The sequence below is a fragment of the Idiotropiscis lumnitzeri genome, chromosome 3 (genome assembly GCF_059441095.1).
Source record: "Idiotropiscis lumnitzeri isolate Australia: NSW breed Sydney's pygmy pipehorse chromosome 3, RoL_Ilum_1.0, whole genome shotgun sequence".
In the NCBI taxonomy this organism is placed as follows: Eukaryota; Metazoa; Chordata; class Actinopteri; order Syngnathiformes; family Syngnathidae; genus Idiotropiscis; species Idiotropiscis lumnitzeri.
Genome location: NC_142393.1, coordinates 26,871,276 through 26,890,732, shown reverse-complemented (window position 1 = coordinate 26,890,732; position 19,457 = coordinate 26,871,276). Strand labels below are relative to the sequence as shown.

Genomic DNA, 19,457 nt, shown 5'->3' with positions numbered 1-19,457 from the left:
ATATATATTTATGTATATGTGTATATATATATATATATATATATGTATATGTATATATACGCACACGCGCGCACACCCCCACCCACACAATGTGTGTATATGTGTGTGTGTGTTCCCAAAAAAATGTCATTCACACTAGTTACTGTATGTAGACGAACTGTATTTTTTCTTTGTTTGCTTGTTTGTTTTTCAATGCATGCATCGTCAGATTTTTTTTTATTTGTATTTGGAATTTGAAATTTAGGTAGTGTACATGAAGGTTAGAATCAAAAGCTAGTGTACATCGGTGATTATTTAATTTTAAATTGTGCAATATGGCTTGGATGCTTGTATTGTCTGAAGAGTCCCATGCACACATTTGCACATTTGATTGTATGTGATTGTTTTTCATACAACGAATCATCCTCTCTCAAAATAAAATGTGACTTAAAACTGCTCTATCCCATGTGTACATATTTATATGAAATTGTTTCACTTATTGGATAATTCTGCACATTAATGCTCTTAGATTCTGTGTCGACATTCCTGAAAACTGTCTATAGTGTATGTTATGTACATATTCATATTATTCAAACGAAATGATTGTCATAATGATTACACTTTCGACATTATAAGAGTCAGTCTTGCTTGTTTTATTTTGAAAAGCCTCGACGGAAACAGTTAGCGTGCTTATTACCGTATGTTTCGTTATCGCTGTTTTGTTAGCTAATTTGGCTAGCAGATGTCGACTGCTCGTATTTATTTTCAGAAAACTATGTGTGGTAAGTCTTTTCCTCAACGTTAAGTAACCTTGTATGACTAACACGTAGCTGATGTACTCACCTTAACAAATAATTCCAAAGCTATTATGTTCCTTTTCGAAGGATCCGCGGTGGAATATTACCTGCACGTCGCTAGCGTTTGCTAATTGAAGCTTGCTTGGATGCCCAACGGTGTCCGCCTGCTCATATATTTGATCTGTTCCGAAAGTATAACATAATCTTCCAGTTAATTTATCGCGAAGTAATGCAAAATAGATGAATGCAAGAACTCTGTTTTGTTATTGAGACTGTTTTTTTTCTACGTCTAGCGAGACTTGGTGCCAAGGCCCGCTACTGCAGGGCCGATCATGTCATCCGAGCTATTATTGTTTATTTCTATTATTTTTTAGTTACAGTTTATATTAGACAATCTAAGCCTTTCATTAGTCATCACTTACACCCCCTCATCGTAACACCTACAGTGCAACAACACGTGTTTTAGTGTCCGCAAGGTTTTTGTTGACTACGTCATTAATCCTTGACAAACAATAGGTGATCTTTTTAATTTTGTAATAATGCTATACTGTGAGATCTCGAATAGGTTATCCTGATGACTTTGTTTTACACGTGGACACAATTGTTCAAATAACTTGAATGTATTCAATCAACCAATGAAAGTCAGTCGTTGCTGTATTTTTTTTAGGTTAAACATAGTTATGTTTAAAAACAAACTAATGAAAATACCCTTTTTGGCATTTCCCGATTTGGCTACAGACAGCAGAGTAGACCCAGGTGAAATAAAAGCAAATTTGTGATAAATTCATTTAGGTGGTTCTCAGAAAACATGGTACAGAAATGTGAAATGTGAGCCCTAAACTAAACTTGGGCAATATCAGGTAAAATTCTATAATGTATGCTTTAAACAGGGGTTGGGATGGAGTGTTTTGGTTACCTCACCTCATCAGAGAGAAAAAATACATTTCATTTTCAAAGCGAAACAAATGCATTACATCAAGATATGTCTTTGACACTCAACAATATTTAGAAAATAAAACATTAACAAAGTTCATTCATTTAATTTTTTTCCAAGTTCGGCAGGCCGGATTAAAACGTTTAACAGGCCGTAGTTTGCCCACGCCTGCTTTAAATCAAACCTTTCTGTAGTTTGCTATGAATAAATAAAAATACTCGGAGTTCACTCAGCCCTTGGCAAGAGATTGTTCAAGGCCCTAAACTAACTTTTACACTGGTAACTGTTAAAGCACATTTAGATTTTTTTCATCACTTTAGAACTATTGAACACGAAAAACTACAAAGTGATTTCTCCATACCATTTTTCCTGATATGTCAGCTTTTATAGATTGACAGAAGTCCTACATCACGTAGATGTTTGTACTTATTAACATTTACTGCATTGATGGAGTTTTTCTGTTTGAGTTTCTAATGTTGAACTGTATTTGAATGCAGCTTATCTTGACAAAAACAAGAAATGTTAACATTTAATGGCATGTTACTGTTATAATCCTACCCACAACGAATGAGTGTATTATCAACAAATATTTAATCACAAGCATCTACCAGTTCCATACCATAAGTGACACAAACTTGTTTCAGCGTTTTAAACTAGCGATTGTTGCTAGTTAAGTTAGATGGCCGTTAATGTGCCAAAGTATATATCCAGACGTGGATATTTATTTATTTAATTTATACAAGAACAATTTAACATGACATGCATCACAGGCGGGCTTCTGACTTGTGTGCGCACTCTGACAGACGGACACAGGGTTGGAGTGCCTAAGTACCGGTAAGTGCATCAAAACATGCACTCACGCTAGTCCCTTGTAATTTTTTACCAGCACACACTGTTGGTAGTATTTGCGAGCATAATGGGTGCAGTGTCGATCCCTGTTGTTGAATGCCGTGGTCTACTCTGTTGTTACATTTTGTTGCGTTTCTTACATGTACACCAACCACTGAGGAATCAAGAATCAAATTGTTTTCAAATATTTATTTCTACACTTGAACAGCTTCACAACCTTCACATCGGCTACTCAGTTGAAAAACTGTTACAGATGCCTAATTCTACATAGATACTTACTTACCTCTGACTGTTCAACAGACAGAAACATTGTCAGCATCTCACAAACAGCAAGTAGAACGGCTATTTTTCACTGCTGAAAATATATTCACACAGAAACAACAGCACAAATCTCACTAAGGTTAGTTACCTGCATTATGTATGTATTATTGGAAACAATCAAAATTGTTGATTGTTTTTTAAAGGGAAAAAAGAATGACTCTCGCACCATGCGCGGCCTTGCTTTCTGAGAACCAGCCATATGCAACAAACTGTACAATGTGATGCACGCAAACTACGTTGTAAAAAATCTTTGAGGGAATCCCTACAATCAAACGATTCACTCAATAAGACTTGGCCAAGCATATCAATTGGTATTTTAGCTGATTTATGAGCAAAGTCCTCCAATGCAACCTCCTCAGGGTGAATGGATCTTTCACAGCTACATCAGTACTGTTAAGAATATTTTTTTGCTTTATTTTTAGCCATTTTTATTTTTTTACTTAGCATTGTGAATACGTCTTTATCTTTTCGAGGACCATGACCTGCAAATGTGACCAAGCTTTCTAACATTGAGCAGCACATTCCAGAATGCCTTGATACGCTTGATGTGTGTTTTTTTTTTTTTTTTTTTTAATCTTTCTGGACAGGTTCTTTTCAAATTGCCCAGTGCCTGATTTAGCAAATCAGCCCGAAAACATAATTAAGTCTGCTGTTTGGTTCACACTAGGAAAAGTTTTCTTTTCTTTGTTCATGTGGCGCAGGCAAAATTGTGGGTCATCTTTTGTCAGAGATGGGCGGGTGAAGATTTGGGAAAGGTTGCGGTTTTCCCTCAAATTCTGCTGAAACAGATTTGGTGCTTTGGTGCTTCATTAAAAGCTACATTTGGGACTTCTACAGAAAGAATGGAGTCAAAGCAACCCATGTCGTTCAAGAGTGAAACCTTCACTCGTAATAAAAGTCAAAATAAATTGAATTGATTGCAAGCCACTACCCACAAACCTTATTTGCTGGTATTTGCTCAAAACGATCCCAAACCTTTGGATGTGGCTCTTTTGGAATGCCACGTCACTATTACTAACGCTCACACAATAAAACCCACGTTATTCATTTACTTGGGTTGTTATTGCACAAGTTATCGCCAAAGCAACCCGTCAAACCAAAACGACTACTAAAGTGTTTCGGGCAGTCAATACTTTGAAGTCATCGATCACGTGATATTTGCCAACTTTCTGTTGAAGAAAGAAAACACCAACAATCATCGCAAGAACTTTGTCGAATAAGCATTGTGGCTTGTCAATAAGTTTAAGTTACCGACTCATCAGTGTCAAGTTACCGTAGGTCATTAATGATCGTGAGGTTTTCATTCTTTAAGTCACATATGTTCAGGAGCTGTTTGGCTAATTCCGACTCATGGTGTATTGAATCTGTAATGGCTCCAATGAAAACTGAAGATCGCCGTGTGCTGACTCGTCTTCAGAGCATTTGACGATATCAGTGGTCCTCAGTATTAAATCATAATTGCTTGTTTTTCTCACGTGGAATTTTAGCATAAAACAGTTCCCACGCCACTCCTGGACAAAAGAGGAGAATGGCTCTTCGAGGTACTCCACTTCAGCTGTCCCAACGGACCGAGGATCTCGAACGTGACAGTGACTCCGACTGGGACTCTGGTGTTGGCGATGAAGTTGACAGTTGCCACAGAAGCCCGGAGACTGAAGAAGACAACCACCAAGATGGCATTGAAGGAAGCAGTGCGGCAGGAGAGGATTTTACTGTTTTTGTTGCCTTTCAAGGGAGTATGGAAGACGAAGACTTCGCAATTAAACTTGACACTGTCCTCAGTGGTATACCCGACATGCTTGATATGGGTTAGTATGTTCCATTTACACTCCTCTTACCGATCAAACAATGCACTATGTCATGAGCAGCGCCCGACCAATATGGACTTTTTGGGGGGGGACACTCATATTTGGCAAAAAACAATTCAGGTCACCCATTAATCGGCCAGATATGAAAATTACACCATGAATTATGAATGAAAATTTGAGGCAGAACATTAATCACTTTCATTATACTTTCCCCTTTAATACATTTAGTAATTACAACAGAGGTAAGTGTTCAAGTAACAATCATGCCAAAAAAATAAAATAAAATAAATTTAGCTTAGGCCATAAACGCATGCAGTATATTGTATCAGCAAGTGTAGTGACTGACAAAAGTCTCGCAAATACTGCAACTTGACCCAAAACTTTCTCCTGTTATACACTCTGGATTTAAAGGGGAAGTAAAGTCAAAAAATGTCTCTACAATATTATGTTCTATGTGCCCCCATTAGTCCAAACACAGCATTCTGATTAATATTGTGTTTGTGGAATATGAATTAAACTGCAAAAGCTGCCCATTTTTGGATCCGTCTCATCCGACATTTTGCCACTTGGTGTATGCATACATGTATGTTGTGTTCACATCAGCTGACTTGTAATCAAACTGAGTTTCGGCTTCATGATGATCATTTTTCATGGAGGTGTTGGTTTCTCAGTGTTTTTCTTGTCAATGTTCAAATAAAAATCACCACTCGATTCCATTTAAGATGCATTGCAATTGGAAGTTGTATTCTGCCTTGTTCTAGATTCAAAGATGCTTCAGCCACAGCATGTCGAGCCGTGGAACAGCGTGCGCGTTACCTTCAACATTCCACGGGATGCTGCTGAGAGACTGAGGCTGCTGGCGCAGAACAACCAGCAGCAGCTCAGAGACTTGGGAATTCTTTCAGTGCAAATCGAAGGTTGGATTTATTGATCTGGTTTCAAATCCATTATGCATACCTTTATTGCATTACAGACTATGAATAAGGATAAGTTAATAACTGCATTGCATTTTTGTACTCTTTAGGAGAGGGGGCCATCAACGTTGCTGGAGGACCAAATCGAGGACAAGAAGTCCGAGTTAATGGACCAATTGGAGCAGCTGGTCAAATGAGAATGGATGTGGGAATTCCAAGTCAGCCTGGTCCGGGTATTGGTGCTCTTTATTTGCTACAATGGAACACTGCGAGAATTGTTGTTTGTTAGGGAATTTTCCAACTCAAGATTTCTTTTGTCAACCTTGGCATTTCAACATTGGTGTGTAGACTTTATATATCCGTTGTAGTTTAATGTGCTTCTTTTCCGCCAGTAGGCGTGAGGATGTCAAATCCTTCCATGGTCCCGACTGGCTCAGTCATGACAGGCCAAGCTCTCATGCCAGGCAACAGTGGACAGATGCATCCACGTGCTGCAAGACCACCTTCACAGACAGGTTTTTAACTGCCTTTAACTTGTGTACTCAGAGATATTTCATAGTGCTCATCTTATGGACAGGATGAAAATTGTCAAAATGTATACTTTCTGTCACAGATGTCATGGATCCAATGATGCCCGGCATGTCAGTTCAGCAGCAGCAACTTCAGCATCAACAGGCTGGTCCCCACGGCCCCATTCCTCCCCAGGCTGCCCATCACATGCAGGCTTTGCAGGCTGGACGACCAATCAACCCCGCTGCTTTACAGCAGCTTCAACAACAACATCACCAACAACAACAAGCCCAACAGCAAGCACAACTGTCGCAGCTTGGCGCCAGACCTCCATTCAACCAACCGGGCCAAATGGCTATACCTCCTGGCTGGAACCCTTCTGGAGTTCTTCAGACACCGGCGGCCCAAGGAGGTCCTGCCTGGAGGAAGCCTCCACCTCAAGCTCAGATGGTTCAACGCCCTCCTTCCCTTACTACAGTTCAAACACCCAGTCACCCTCCGCCACCTTATCCATTCGGTAGCCAGCAGGCAGGTCAGGTATTCAATGCCATGGGACAAGGACAATTGCAGCAGCAACAACAAATGGCAATGGGTCAGTTTGCCGCACCCCAGCCTAAAGGTCCACAGGTTGTCCCAAGTGGTGTAGTAGGACCACCTAGACCTCCTCCACCCATTCCACCCACAAGTGGCCCACAGGGTAATCTTACTGCCAAATCCCCGGGGTCCTCATCATCTCCTTTTCAACAGGGTTCACCTGGAACCCCCCCAATGATGGCTCAGAGACCTACAACTCCGCAGGGTTTTCCACAAGGTGTTGCCTCACCAGGAAGAGCAGCCCTCAATCAACAAGGTAACATGCAACAAGGATTCATAGGAATGCCCCAACATGGACAACCTGGAGCACAAGTTCATCCAGGTCGGTAACATTTCTTATGTGGGTAGAGCTGTGTGTATAAAAAGAGAAAGTGTTATACTGCTGTTTACCATAAGAAGTACTTGCCATTGCTATGTAAAGCCCTTTGAGACTGTCTGTGATTAAGGGCTATACAAATAAAATTGACTTGACTTGACATGAGATAACAAGTGACAATTGACTCTTGACCAACAGGCATACCGAAGCGGCCAATGGGATTTCCAACCCAAAACTTTGCCCAAGGTCAGGTGGGCCCCAGTACGCCAGGAGCCCCCACTGGAGGACCTAGTCAGCAGCTTCAGAGCACTCAAACATTGACTCATACAGGTAAAATGCCTTCAATAGACGACCATTGTTTTTTTTTTTTTAATGAAACGTAATGTTTCTCAAATTTGACATGCAATATTGTTTGTTATACCCATATTTCCAATGATGTTTAGTTATTGTTGAATAAAAAGCAAAATGTCCCTGCAATCGGCAATCTACTGTATATTGCTGGGGTCGAGCAGAATCCTAACACTTCCCAAACACTAACTTTTCAGGAAACCCCCCAAAATTGCGCATTTGTCGAGTCATTGACATCACTTCACGAAAGACAGCAAGATATTTTCTGCACTTTGTGTTCATCTATAATGTGTAAAAATTAAGATGGGGACTGATCATTAGTATTGATTTGTGTAAAAATCTGAGATTGACCAAATGTTGTCATAGCCAGATAATCAGCTATACGTGTGTCCCACTTTGTGACCACTTGAAGGTTCTCATGTTCACTCATGCTTGCTTAGCATTCAGTCAGGTCGGTGAAGGCAGCATGTTAACTGCCATTTACTTAATATTTTGCTGGTGTTGGGTGGAATTCTCGCACCTCCAAACTCCTTTTCAGGAGTTCCCAAAAATCATTATCATTGCGTGGTCAAAGAAAGCAAGTTATTTTCAACACATTAGATTCATTAAAAAAATAAAATAAAATAACACCCACAAATGTGGACTGGCCAACAGTATAGATTTGTGAAAGGAAAAAAAAGAATTTAGTAAATTGTCACAAAGGGCGTTTCAGCCTGATGCCAGCGATATGTAAACTGCCAATGTTTTTCATCTCTGTTTGCATCAGGAGTCCAGCAGTCTTCCTCAACACCAAATTCAATCCATGCCCAACCCAATGTTATGGGTGTACAAAGTGGCATTCCAGGTCAGTCCCCGGGCACAGCTCCTGGGTCTAGCATGACCCAGCAGCAGCAGCAGGCAGGCCTTCAAACCCCGATGTTGGGCCTCCAGCATCAGGCCCAACCCGTGTCCTCCTCCCCCAGCCAGATGGTTCAAGGCCAGGGTGGAGGTCAGACTGTCCTCTCAAGGCCCCTCAGTCAAGGGCAGAGAGGAGGGATGACCCCACCTAAGCAAATGATGCCTCAGCAAGGCCAGGGGGTGATTCATGGGCAGGGTCAGATGGTTGGAGGCCAAGGGCATCAGGCAATGCTCCTGCAACAACAACAACAACAGCAGCAGCAGCAACAGCAGCAGAATTCCATGATGGAACAAATGGTTGTAAGCCAAATGCAAGGCAACAAACAACCATTTGGAGGAAAACTACCTGCTGGGGTCTTGCCTGGCCAAATGATGCGTGGCCCCTCACCAAATGTTCCGGGTAACATGGCTCAGTTTCAGGGCCAGGTTGGCCCACAGCCGATGACACCACAACAACAGCAGCAAATGGCTCATCTCCAGCAACAACAGTTACAACAACAGCATCAACTGCAACAGCAGCAACAACAACAGCTTCAGCAGCAACAACACCACCACCAGCAGATGAATCAACAGCAGCCTCAACAAGTTCCACTTACAGTCAATCCAAATCAAATGATGGGGATGCATGGGCAACCGTTGAGGCTTCCTGCTGGTCACCCTCTTATCCAACAACAGTTGCAACAGCAGCAGTTACAGCAGCAGCAGAAACAGCAGCAGCAGCAAGTAATGTTGCAACAACAACAACAACAGCAGCAGCAGCAACAACAACAACAACAACAGACAGCTCAACCACACCCACATCAATTGGGAGATCCCAATAGTGGGTCAGGCGATTTGGGGGTCCAACAGATGGTCCCAGATATGCAGGTACAGCAAGCACAAGGCATGATGGGGGGCCCTCAGCACATGCAAATGGGAAATGGACACTTTGCAGGTCATGGCATGAACTTTAACTCCCAATTCCCGGCTCAGGTTCCAATAGGGGGGCCTTGTACACAGGCAGGTGGTTTTCCTGTCAGTAAAGATGTAACTTTGACAAGCCCCCTGCTGGTAAATCTGCTGCAGAGTGATATCTCAGCCAGCCAGTTTGGACCAGGAGGAAAGCAGGCAGGTGGGAGCAATCAGGTCAAACCCAAAAAGAAGAAACCTGCACGAAAGAAGAAGCCAAAAGATGGAGAAGGACCCCAGCAAGTCGAGGGACCTGGGTAAGCAGTTTTATTGACAACCAAAAGCCACCTTTCAAAGCAAATTGTATATTAACATTATGATTCATGTTTTTTTTCTTTCTCTTATATTTTTTAGAGGTCTGGATGTGGCTGGTACGATGGAGGATTCTGAACTGCAAAATTTTGGTGGCGAACAGAGTTTGGGCCTGGATAACTCTGGCCCAAAGCTTGCTGACTTTCCCAATAGGCCTGCAGGTATTTAGGAATTGTTTTATTCATTTGAATATGTTAAATATACTGGCTGAAGTATGAAGATGGACAGCACTGCCTTATAAGCATATTTCCGGAGTAACTTTTTAAAGGTAAATTTGGACTAAGATATGACACAAAATGAATGACATGCCCAAGTGTCTTTGTTTGTATTGTCCATTGGCGTCGTCAAGCAGTAGTAAGTGGTATGATTTCAGGTGAAAAAAAAGTGGATAAAAAGACTAAAATAGATAATTTTTGGGATAAGTGTCTATGGAGCAAATGCTAGCCAGTTAGTTACTAAAAACAGTCGTTTTTTTTAGGGTCTAAAGTGAAGTTTTTGGTCTTTGGGTCATTGCGTGTCATTTCATCAAATTTCTGAAAATCTTCCCTCCTGACCGTCACAGAATTTGTTGGAAAAAAAATTGTATAACGATACACTAATTAGGTCTAATTAGTGTAGCGATGTTCCATATTTATTTTTATATTATATTTAATTATTTAATCTATAATGAATCTATTTTATATTCATAATTAAATTATTGTTGTGTTGCACTGGAGCGGGGGCGCTCTCTAATCTCGTTACACACAGAGTACAATGACAATAAAAGGCATTCTGATTCTGATTCTGACATCTTTCCATTTGGTATCTGTTTGCCTCAAGTTTTCCCTGGTCAACCAGGTGATCAAAGGATATTGCAGCAGGTACCAATGCAGTTTGTGCAACAACAACAGCAGCAGCAGCAGCAGCAACAGCAGCAGCAGCAACAACAACAAATTCAACACATGCAACAACAGCAAATTCAACAACAGCAAATTCAACAACAGCAAATTCAACAGCAACAGCAAATTCAACAGCAACAACAAATTCAACAACAGCAGCAGCAGATTCAGCAACAGCAGCAGATTCAACAACAACAGCAAATGCAGCAACAATTACAACAGCAGCAGATGCAACAGCAGCAGCAGATGCAACAGTTGCAGATGCAAGGTCTCCAAAATCCTCAAGGGCAGCAGGGCATGACGGGACCTCAGACCACAGGTCAAGGCCAACCCCAGGTACACCATCAGCTGCAACAGCAGCAGGGTCAACAACAACATCTACAACAACAGGTATTTTTATTGAAATATGAGACCATTTTGCACTATGCAATAGATATCCGTTGATCTAATCCTGCTTGATTTTAAACCCCGAACTACAGCAACAGCAGCAGATGTTAATGATGCTTAAGATGCAGCAAGAGCAAAAAAATCGCATGTCCATCACTCCAGGGGGTCAACTTCCTCCTCGTGTCATTGGCAATCAACCCGAGGCACAAAGAGTGCCGGTCTCACAGCAAGGGAACATGCCTGTCATGATCAACCTTCAAGGACATGCGGGATTAGCGCCGTCGCCTGATAAAGCAAGAGGGATGCCCATGATCATAAATCCCCAGGTGAGGGGAGGTGGTGTACTCATGTGATTTGTTATTCAAGAAAAGACAACGCAAAATAATTAACTGAAGAAAGATGCATTGTGTAACATCACATTTTCGAACTCTATTGTGTTTTGCCTTTTAGCTTGCAGGTGCTGCACGACGAATGTCCCTTCCTGAATCCGGGCAGGTTCCCCAAGGCACTGGATCTGATGAGACAACTTCTGGGATCCATCCAAAACAGGATAAGCAAAGTGGTGCAGAAATGGGCATGCAGCCTGGAAATGGCAGCCAACAGATGATGGCCAACCAGGCTTCCACAACACACGTGATGAAGCAAGGCCCTGTTCCGTCATCAGTGGCCCAGCACACTGGAGCCAGTCCCCAACAACAACAACTGCCCGCGCAACCTCAACAAGGAGGACCTATGCCCGCCATTCATTTCCCAAACGTTCCAGCAACTTCACAGAGTTCCAGACCAAAAACTCCCAACAGGGCCAGCCCTAGGCCATATCATCATCCCCTCACCCCAACTAATCGTCCACCGAGCACTGAGCCCTCAGAAATCAACCTTTCGCCAGAAAGGCTCAATGCTTCAATTGCAGGGCTATTTCCACCTAAAATCAACATTCCTCTGCCGCCCAGGCAGACGAACTTAAACAGAGGATTTGACCAACAGGGCCTTAACCCAACAACTTTGAAAGCCATTGGACAGGCACCTCCAAACTTAACTTTACCAGGCAACAACAGCAACAGTGGAAGCGGTGGAAATAACACGAGCAACAGTCAACAGCCTTTCTCTGCTGGTACTGGTGGGGGAGGCACTAAACCAGACAAGCAGTCTGGAGGACAGAGTAAAAGGGCAAGTCCTAGCAATAGTCGTAGGTCCAGCCCAGCTTCTAGTCGCAAGTCAACTACACCAAGTCCTGGAAGACAGAAGGGGGCAAAAGTGGGCATCACATGTCCTCCCCAACCTCAACAGCTGGTCAATGCTCAGGGGCAAACTATGATGCTAAGTCCTACTTCAGTAACACCAAATCCAGTGTCTTTGGCATCACAATTAAGTGGCGGTGTGGAGACGCAACAAACCCAGAGTCCCTTCCACGGTTTACAAGGTAACCCTCCTGAGGGCTTCAGAGAAAGTCAGATAATGATGGCATCCGAGCAACGTCAGATATCACAGCCTCAACCGCATGCTCAGCCTGTGCGGGAGTTATCGGCGCCACGAATGACGAGTCCCCGTCTTCCTGCTCCTCAGCAGCCGAAGTCTGACTTGGAGTTGCAAGCTGGGACAGTAGATAGGCACTCAACACACAAAGCGCCACTGCAGGACTCTGGAGGATCAGTGGCTGTCAGGACTGCTGCCACTTCCCTCAACCAGCTTCTGGACGTCCCGAGCAAGCCACTTCGGCCTGTACATGGTAACATGGTCAGGGACGTTATGGCAAAAGATGGCCTCAAGTCAGCCATGGATCCAGAGAGACAACTTCACTTTAATACTCAGAGTACAGACATGCTCGCCCCCGTCACTTCTTCTGCCACTCTTAATGAATCAGAAGCTAAACCCAAGCCTCCTGTGTCAACTCCTGTTAGCAGTCACAGCATGCATCCTAATGTGACCTTCAATACCGTTCCAAGCAATAACCAAAACACCTTGCTCTCTCCCGGTGTCAGTTCCAGTGTGATTACAACGACTAGCCTTTGTTCTACCTTCACTAACACTAATGTGCAGAGTGTAAGCCCTAAACCAGTTTCTTCCACTCAGGGCAGTCAGTCATTAACTGTCAGCAGCAGTTCTAACACCACCTGTAGTCCAAGCCAAGCCAGTGTGATGCTCAAACCCGGCATGGGCCCGAAGCCGATTTCAAATGTTCACTCTGTCATACAGATTCCTGCTTCATCCAGTTCGATTTCTCCCAACCAGATTACCGTATTTGTCACACCTAACCCAATGACTTCTGCGCCGACATCTCAAGTTCCTGCATCTATGGTCTCCACAATGGTGACTCTTCCGAACAAGAATATTCGGCCACAGGATATCCGACATCAGACGCATGCATCTCGACCGCCTCAGTTTATCACCACCACCCCTGTTTTTATCAACCCGATTTTTCAAGTCCCAAGTACATCTGTGTCGCCGAATACAACAGTAGTTTCTCAGTCAGTCACTATGGTGGGACCTATCCAAGTATCTACTACAAACATTCAACTTTCTACTGCCCCAAGTTCCACGCAGTCCTCAGGAGCAAACATAAGCACATCTCAACTTGCACGAAGCACTGTTGGACACCTTCAGACTGTCACCAGTGTCTCCTCAGCCACCCCAATTGTTGCACATTTACCCCCTAAGCAAATAAACCATGGGGCTCTCAAAAAAGAAAGTATAGCTGATGCTCAGAAATCAATTCCTGCGGTTGGTCTGCCATCTCATCCAAGCCCTTCAACATCCTCCTCTTTTCAACTTCCCATTACATCTCCGCCTTGCTCAAGTCCAAGCAGTATAAACACACTTCGAAAGGGCCTCATGTCTGCCGCTCCCACTCCCCAGTTAAAAAGTAAGCCGGCGCCTGTGACCGTAGCTCTCTCTGGAAAAGCCGATTCTCAGATACCTGCTCAGGTATCCAGTGTGGCTACTCCACCACCTGTCTTCCACGCTTCTGCTAGTCCTGTTATTCCAATTGAAGCAGCAGTGGCCCACACCACTATTGCCACTCCAAACCTAACTACAGCAGCAGTCTCCTCTTTTGTCTCGGTTCCTGGTCCGGTTACTGTTCCGACACAGGCTCCATTGACTACTTCACTTTCAAACTTCACCCAGGCTGCAGCGTCCCAAAATCCCATCGCCGGTGTAGTCGGTACCACCACTGCAATCTCCTCTACATCCTTGCTCTCTACAGTCAGTCCGGGTCAAAATCCAGTACCATCTGTGGTTCCAATTGTTGCAATGCCTGGACCGATTCAGGAGAGTCAACCCACAAATTCATCAGTTGCTAGCGACAGCAGAGTTCCTCTTTCTCAGGCTGGAGCTGTGTCTTTTGAGCCCGCCGTTAAACCAGCAATGGCTCCTGCTGAAACTATTCAGACCCCGCCAGGTGAATACAAGTCTTAAATAAATTGTACTGGATGCTAGGTACTACTGTGTCCTCAAAATCCAGGCCACGTTTTTGTGTACTGTAATTCTTTCCAAGTCATGAATTTGCTGTGACTCCGTCTTTCCTTAGAATCTGTTCCGCAAGATGCTTCACAAGAGCCTGTTGCTGTTGAGAAGACAAGTGAGTGTCATTGTATGCCGATAATGTTTTATGTGATCCCCTTTGGAATTAGGTGTGATGGATTTTTTTTCTTTCCTGTCCTTACAGGTGACGAGGTCTTGTCAAGTCCTGATCAGGGGTAAGATTTCTCATCCAATGAGTGCTGCTGTTCCTTAATGACTAAATGTCTATCTGAATACTTGAGAAGCTGGGATTGACTGAAATATTCCTTATTAATGATCATCTAAGTTGGCCTAAGACTTGAAGAAGAAATGCTTAGAAATTTCTAACTCTACTGAAACTCAGAGAGGTCATGTGGTTTGCCAAAGGGGTATATGGGGAAAATCAATGAGCCTCATGGCCTCGGCACATGGTATGTATGATGAGCATGTAACAATCTACTAATAATCCGGTAATGCATGTCTCAGGTTAAACCTAATGACAGTGCATATATACACAACTCCGCTGATCTTCATGGCCTCGTCTCTTTTCTTGGGGTTGTATTAATATGGTTTGGACGTGAAGCCATGTTTGTTCAGCACAGTTGATAGTTTACCGCTGTTTTTCCACTTCTATCACAGATGGGCAAAGAAAAGAAAGACGCCCATCAACTTTGTTCCAAGGTATGTATTTGAACATGTTTGCGCTGCAAAGACAGAAGCAGTGGTCATGTTGACATAGTGGAGCTGTCGGGATGAAGATGGACAATATCTGTGGTAGATGAGGAAAAACAGCAAAGTTCTGCGCGGTATTCTATCTTTCTAAGTAGCGCAGAGTTTAACTTGCCCCCTTTTTTAATCATGCTGTGTTTTATCCTCTTGTGTTTGTTCGTCTTCTGTCTGCTATTCTCAGAGCTGCTGTGGAGAAACCCAAGGGGCCGAGTAGACGCAGCTCCCGAGCAGAGAAGGAGGTGGAGGAGGAGCCAGTAGCAGAAAGTGGTGTCAGAAAGAGATCAGCTCGGCCTGGAACAACTGCTGCTGCTGTTAAAGGTAACCCAAACACAAGTGAATAAATGCCATAAACTAACAAGCCACAATTTAAACGACATGCACATTTCAACAGAAACTGGAGCAAGCCCCACCCAGGCCAAACGAAGGAAGTCAAAATAGGAGCAAATGTTTTGACCACTGTTATGTTTGTTTTCTGCTGTGAATCACTTGATTTAGACTTGTATTTCCCACTTTTTTTTTTTTTTACTCGCAGAAAAAAAATATGTACAGATTGTTTTAAACAGAAAAATAATGTATTGTCCATCCTGTAATGTGAGAATGTAGGTAAATGTGTGCAGATGTGTTGTTTTTTTTGTCACATGCTGGATTAATCATGTTTAGACTGATAATGGAGCTTGTCCCGTTTGCAAAATTATGTTAATACTGAATAAAATTTTCTACTGCTTTAGCCGGTGTGTCAAATTAATGTAAAAATATTTTTTGACATGGTCACGACAAACATTTAAAGCAGATTTGTTTCAAGGATGCTCCTTATTATACATTAAAGCCATCCGACGACATTTTGAACTGCTTCACGTTGTGACATCGTGCGTGCATGCTATACACTAGACCAAGGCTGGGAAAACTTTTTGATTGGCGGGCTACAATATGTTAAAAGATTTGACAGAGGGGCCGGACCAGGAGCAGATGGATGGAGTGTTTTGGTGACCTCACCTTATCTGAGAAAAAAAATACATTTAATTTTAAATGAGAGTGAACAAATGCATTACAACAATATTTATGCATTTGACACACCGCAGTATTTAGAAAAAACATTAACAAAGTTTATTTATTTAATTTTTTTCAAGCTCGGCGGGCCGGAATGAAACGTTTTACAGCATGTGGCCCCTGGGCCGTAGTTTGCCCAGGCCTGTACTACACTGTTTATTTCGGACTTTTTGACTAGTCTATTGTGATTAAAGATATGCTGGATTTATGTTCTTCCTTGGAGGAAGAAGGTGGGAAGAGACATTAACACAGCAATGGCTGACAATGTGGTTATCTTGCAAGCCTCCAATGCCACTTATATGACAACTTGATGTCCGTAAAACATAACAGATTATCACCACAATGTATCCATCCATCCATCAGCTAAGATGCTTCTCCTTACGAGGGTCGCGGCCATGCTGGAGCCTATCCCAGCTGTCTTCGGGCAGTGAGCAGGGTACACCCTGAACTGGTGGCCAGCCAATCGCAGGGCACACAGAGACAAACAACGACCCGCGCTCACACTTGCACCTAAGGATAATTTAGAGTCTACAATTACCCTACCATGCATATTTCCTGGAGGGGGATGTGGGAGGAAACCGACACAGGCACGGGGAGAACATGCAAACTCCACACAGGAAGGCAGATGACACCGTCCAGCATTATCTCTTGAAAAACTCAATCGTGCCTTGTATCTCAAAGTACCACTGTCCCAATTTACCCTGATGCGCAACATCTACCTGGGTGACATAAAGGTAGGCTACTCCCTAACAGTGTTGGAAAAAGGTGAACAGCTGCTGAAGGAAAATAAACACAAGTAAAAGGCTGTGCCTTTCGTTTCTGTGAGCAAGAGAGTGACTTGGTCCAAGTGGGAAGTCAGTGTGGAGCTGCCTGTTAGGTGTTGGGAGGGTCAGGCCACATTGAAGAGGTGGTCCACCCTCCCTAACCGATGGCCCACTGCTATTTATGGACAGCCTCCTCCTCTAGCACAATGGATAATGGAATGTTCTGTGTTTTGCCCGGTCGTAAGGCTTTCACCTTTCAGGGTGGTGCATGGGAAGCCGGCGTACAATGAAGCTGAAATGTGTGAATAAAAATAAAAGAGGTCAACAAGACACCGACCTGACAGTGGCCGAGTTTGTGTGTTTTTGTTATCACACAGCTGTAGAAAAGACATTATCACACTAATGGAACAGTATAACAAATGCAACCTTGTAGTGGACTGCACAGAGTTTTGAGGATGTAGTGTGCGCAATTATGAACCACAAGATGTTACCTTCCTAAATAGAACGTGGAGTGACCAGTTTAATGATGGGTTCATTTAATCATTTTCATTTTTGTAGGTCCAAGAAAGGTGGGATTCTATTGAGAAGATATACAACAAAACCCAGAAAAATGTTTGCCTGAACAATTGACAGGGTTGACCAGGACCACAAATTCTAAGAGTAACACCACAGGGTTCTACATTCGTGGCCACAACATGACTGATTCGGGCCACCCGAAGTTCACTTACGCAGAATTTAATTAATTTTGCTCTCTCCGTCCTTCTGGTTTTATAGTTTACGATGGGTGGAGTCACAAAATTGTATAAAGAGTTTTAAGTATTGCATGTCTACGTTTATTTATAAAGACGTGTGTAATCGGTTTAATCAGTATTTAGGATAATTTATCAGTGGTGGGAGGTCAAGGCCTTCAAGGCCTTCTCTGCATAATCAAGAAAAAACTTATCATATTCTTCACATTGATATCACATTATATCCTAATGTTGTATTTTTAGGTGAGAGTTTTTTACCCAATCAGAATTCAACTAACTAGTGTTGCCAGGCAGGTTTCACAATACCAGTAGCACACACTATTCCTTTGAGGCCTTCAGATACAATTGTGCGGGCATCTGTCCTATTAAAGTCAATGGGCTTTCAGAGTTGATAGACAGTTGAGATAGCCAATCAGATCACGAGTTGGTTACAATGAGCCTTCTTGATGGCCTTATGTGATGAACACGTTTTGTGATTGGATTCTCACTCGTGAAGGGGAAGCACTATGCGGAATAAACACATCCTGAAGTTGTAACAGGCGACCGTTCGAAAATGTTAAATATATTCTTGCTTTTTTAAACCTCAAGACCAAAGGAGGGAAAAGTGTGGATTTAATTGCAGATACACTTGCGAGGCCATTTTCAAGACGGACCTTTCAAGAGAAGCTAGGTCGTCCAACACTCACTCAGTCCTGTGTGTTTCTGTATATTTCTCCAGCCATGGTGTCATAAATGATGGTATTATGAGGGGGATGTATTCAAGTAGGACTAAGTAGGACTTCACTGAAGGCCCAGGTACAGGTATGAAATGCACGGCCACCACTGTCATTTATGTACTTATATCAGCGTTTATAGTGCATCACGTGTAAATTGTTACTACTCACATAATTTCCATGAGGCTGTTTAAGTCATTTTTTTTTTACAACGGTCTTTATCGTTATTGATCAAATAAAAATGACTCAATGGCTGCCATAGCTTTTACTTTGAAAGATGTCAGCGGAAGGACTAGGTTTTATTTCTAAGATTGACGCTACTAGATGTCGCAGGGAGCAGAATCGGCTGAGCACGCAGTGGGCTGCCAGTTGGTGTCTTGAGCATAAAACGCTCGAGTTTACCTTTGCCGCTGCACTTTCGGTCTACTTCTCCCTCTCTATGGACGGCCAGAGGGGAGACGACGAAACGGGGCGTTTTGTTGACGGGAGCTGGTGAGTCTCCCCTTGGGCTTTGGCGTTCAAATCCCAGAAAACCGGACGAAAAGCACAAGGAACGGCTACAAACGGGAGAGAGGAGCAGGCAGCCGTTCGAGATGTGCGGTCAGGCCGAGATTGCCGCGGTAAGTCCAGCGCAGCGCAGCGCAGCACATCATCTACTGCGACGTGTTTCCACCCCACTTTTTTGTTCGACGGCGATATGAATGCAGAAATATCAAGACGGGGAGAGTAGCTGCTCCCACCTGAGTCCATTTGAGGGTCTGAAACGAAGCACAGCAGCTGTCTGTGTTTGCGTCTGTGGCCCAGCGACATGCTAGCTCACTCTCACCGGCCGCGATTCCACGCTGAGGAAATGGCCAGACGACGTCGCTTATTACCCCACTCGGCGGCTCGCTCCCTTTGGCCGCAGCCAAGTGTCTCCCCACCACCCAAAATAACTAAATACATTAAATGTTGTCTCGCTTAACCTCGGATATCAATTATGTGCTGTATTCGCCACAAGACTTGAAAGTGGAACGCGGCCGGTCAAATGTTGAGCAGAAAGTTGGGTGATTAGCTTCAAGACGCGATAGCTTCCTTGCCAGATGTTCTTTTCATTTACATCTTGCGTATATTTGTCGTGGCTCTTGGCACTTTTCTGTGTTTCATATGAAAAACTATGATTTTA

General features: G+C 43.2%; 2 protein-coding genes across 7 annotated transcripts in view; both read left to right on the top strand.

Moving 5' to 3' along the window:
• The first annotated feature begins 663 nt into the window (after nt 1-663).
• ncoa6 (nuclear receptor coactivator 6) lies at nt 664-15,746 on the top strand. 5 transcript variants are annotated; one of them, XM_088290470.1, is made up of 18 exons: nt 664-761; nt 4,368-4,688; nt 5,450-5,605; nt 5,713-5,835; nt 5,995-6,117; nt 6,216-7,028; nt 7,221-7,352; nt 8,137-9,134; nt 9,240-9,472; nt 9,570-9,688; nt 10,347-10,795; nt 10,885-11,118; nt 11,243-14,189; nt 14,319-14,369; nt 14,457-14,487; nt 14,930-14,971; nt 15,201-15,337; nt 15,411-15,746. In XM_088290470.1, the coding sequence occupies exons 2-18, from the start codon at nt 4,409-4,411 to the stop codon at nt 15,455-15,457; spliced, it is 6,915 nt and encodes a 2,304-aa protein (XP_088146596.1). In that variant the 5' UTR covers nt 664-761; nt 4,368-4,408; the 3' UTR covers nt 15,458-15,746. The 5 variants fall into 5 exon arrangements, 4 of the variants coding, with proteins under 4 accessions (XP_088146596.1, XP_088146593.1, XP_088146592.1 ...); XM_088290467.1 differs by having other exon boundaries at nt 5,998-6,117; nt 8,137-9,472; XM_088290466.1 differs by having other exon boundaries at nt 8,137-9,472.
• A 2,861-nt stretch (nt 15,747-18,607) lies between these two features.
• The window catches only part of plcg1 (phospholipase C, gamma 1), a 32,025-nt gene continuing 31,175 nt past the window's right edge, over nt 18,608-19,457 (top strand). For both annotated transcript variants that reach the window (XM_088289301.1, XM_088289300.1), the window contains exon 1: nt 18,608-18,912. The gene's annotated coding sequence lies outside the window, so the exon portion shown is untranslated. The remainder of the gene's footprint in view (nt 18,913-19,457) is intronic.

Bases quoted from the DNA above. Each gene is read 5' to 3' on its own strand.
- ncoa6 (XM_088290466.1), top strand. From the start codon at position 4,409: ATGGCTCTTCGAGGTACTCCACTTCAGCTGTCCCAACGGACCGAGGAT. The intron at 14,190-14,318 runs GTGAATACAAGT...GTCTTTCCTTAG, and splicing joins AACTATTCAGACCCCGCCAG to AATCTGTTCCGCAAGATGCT. The intron at 15,338-15,410 runs GTAACCCAAACA...ACATTTCAACAG, and splicing joins AACTGCTGCTGCTGTTAAAG to AAACTGGAGCAAGCCCCACC.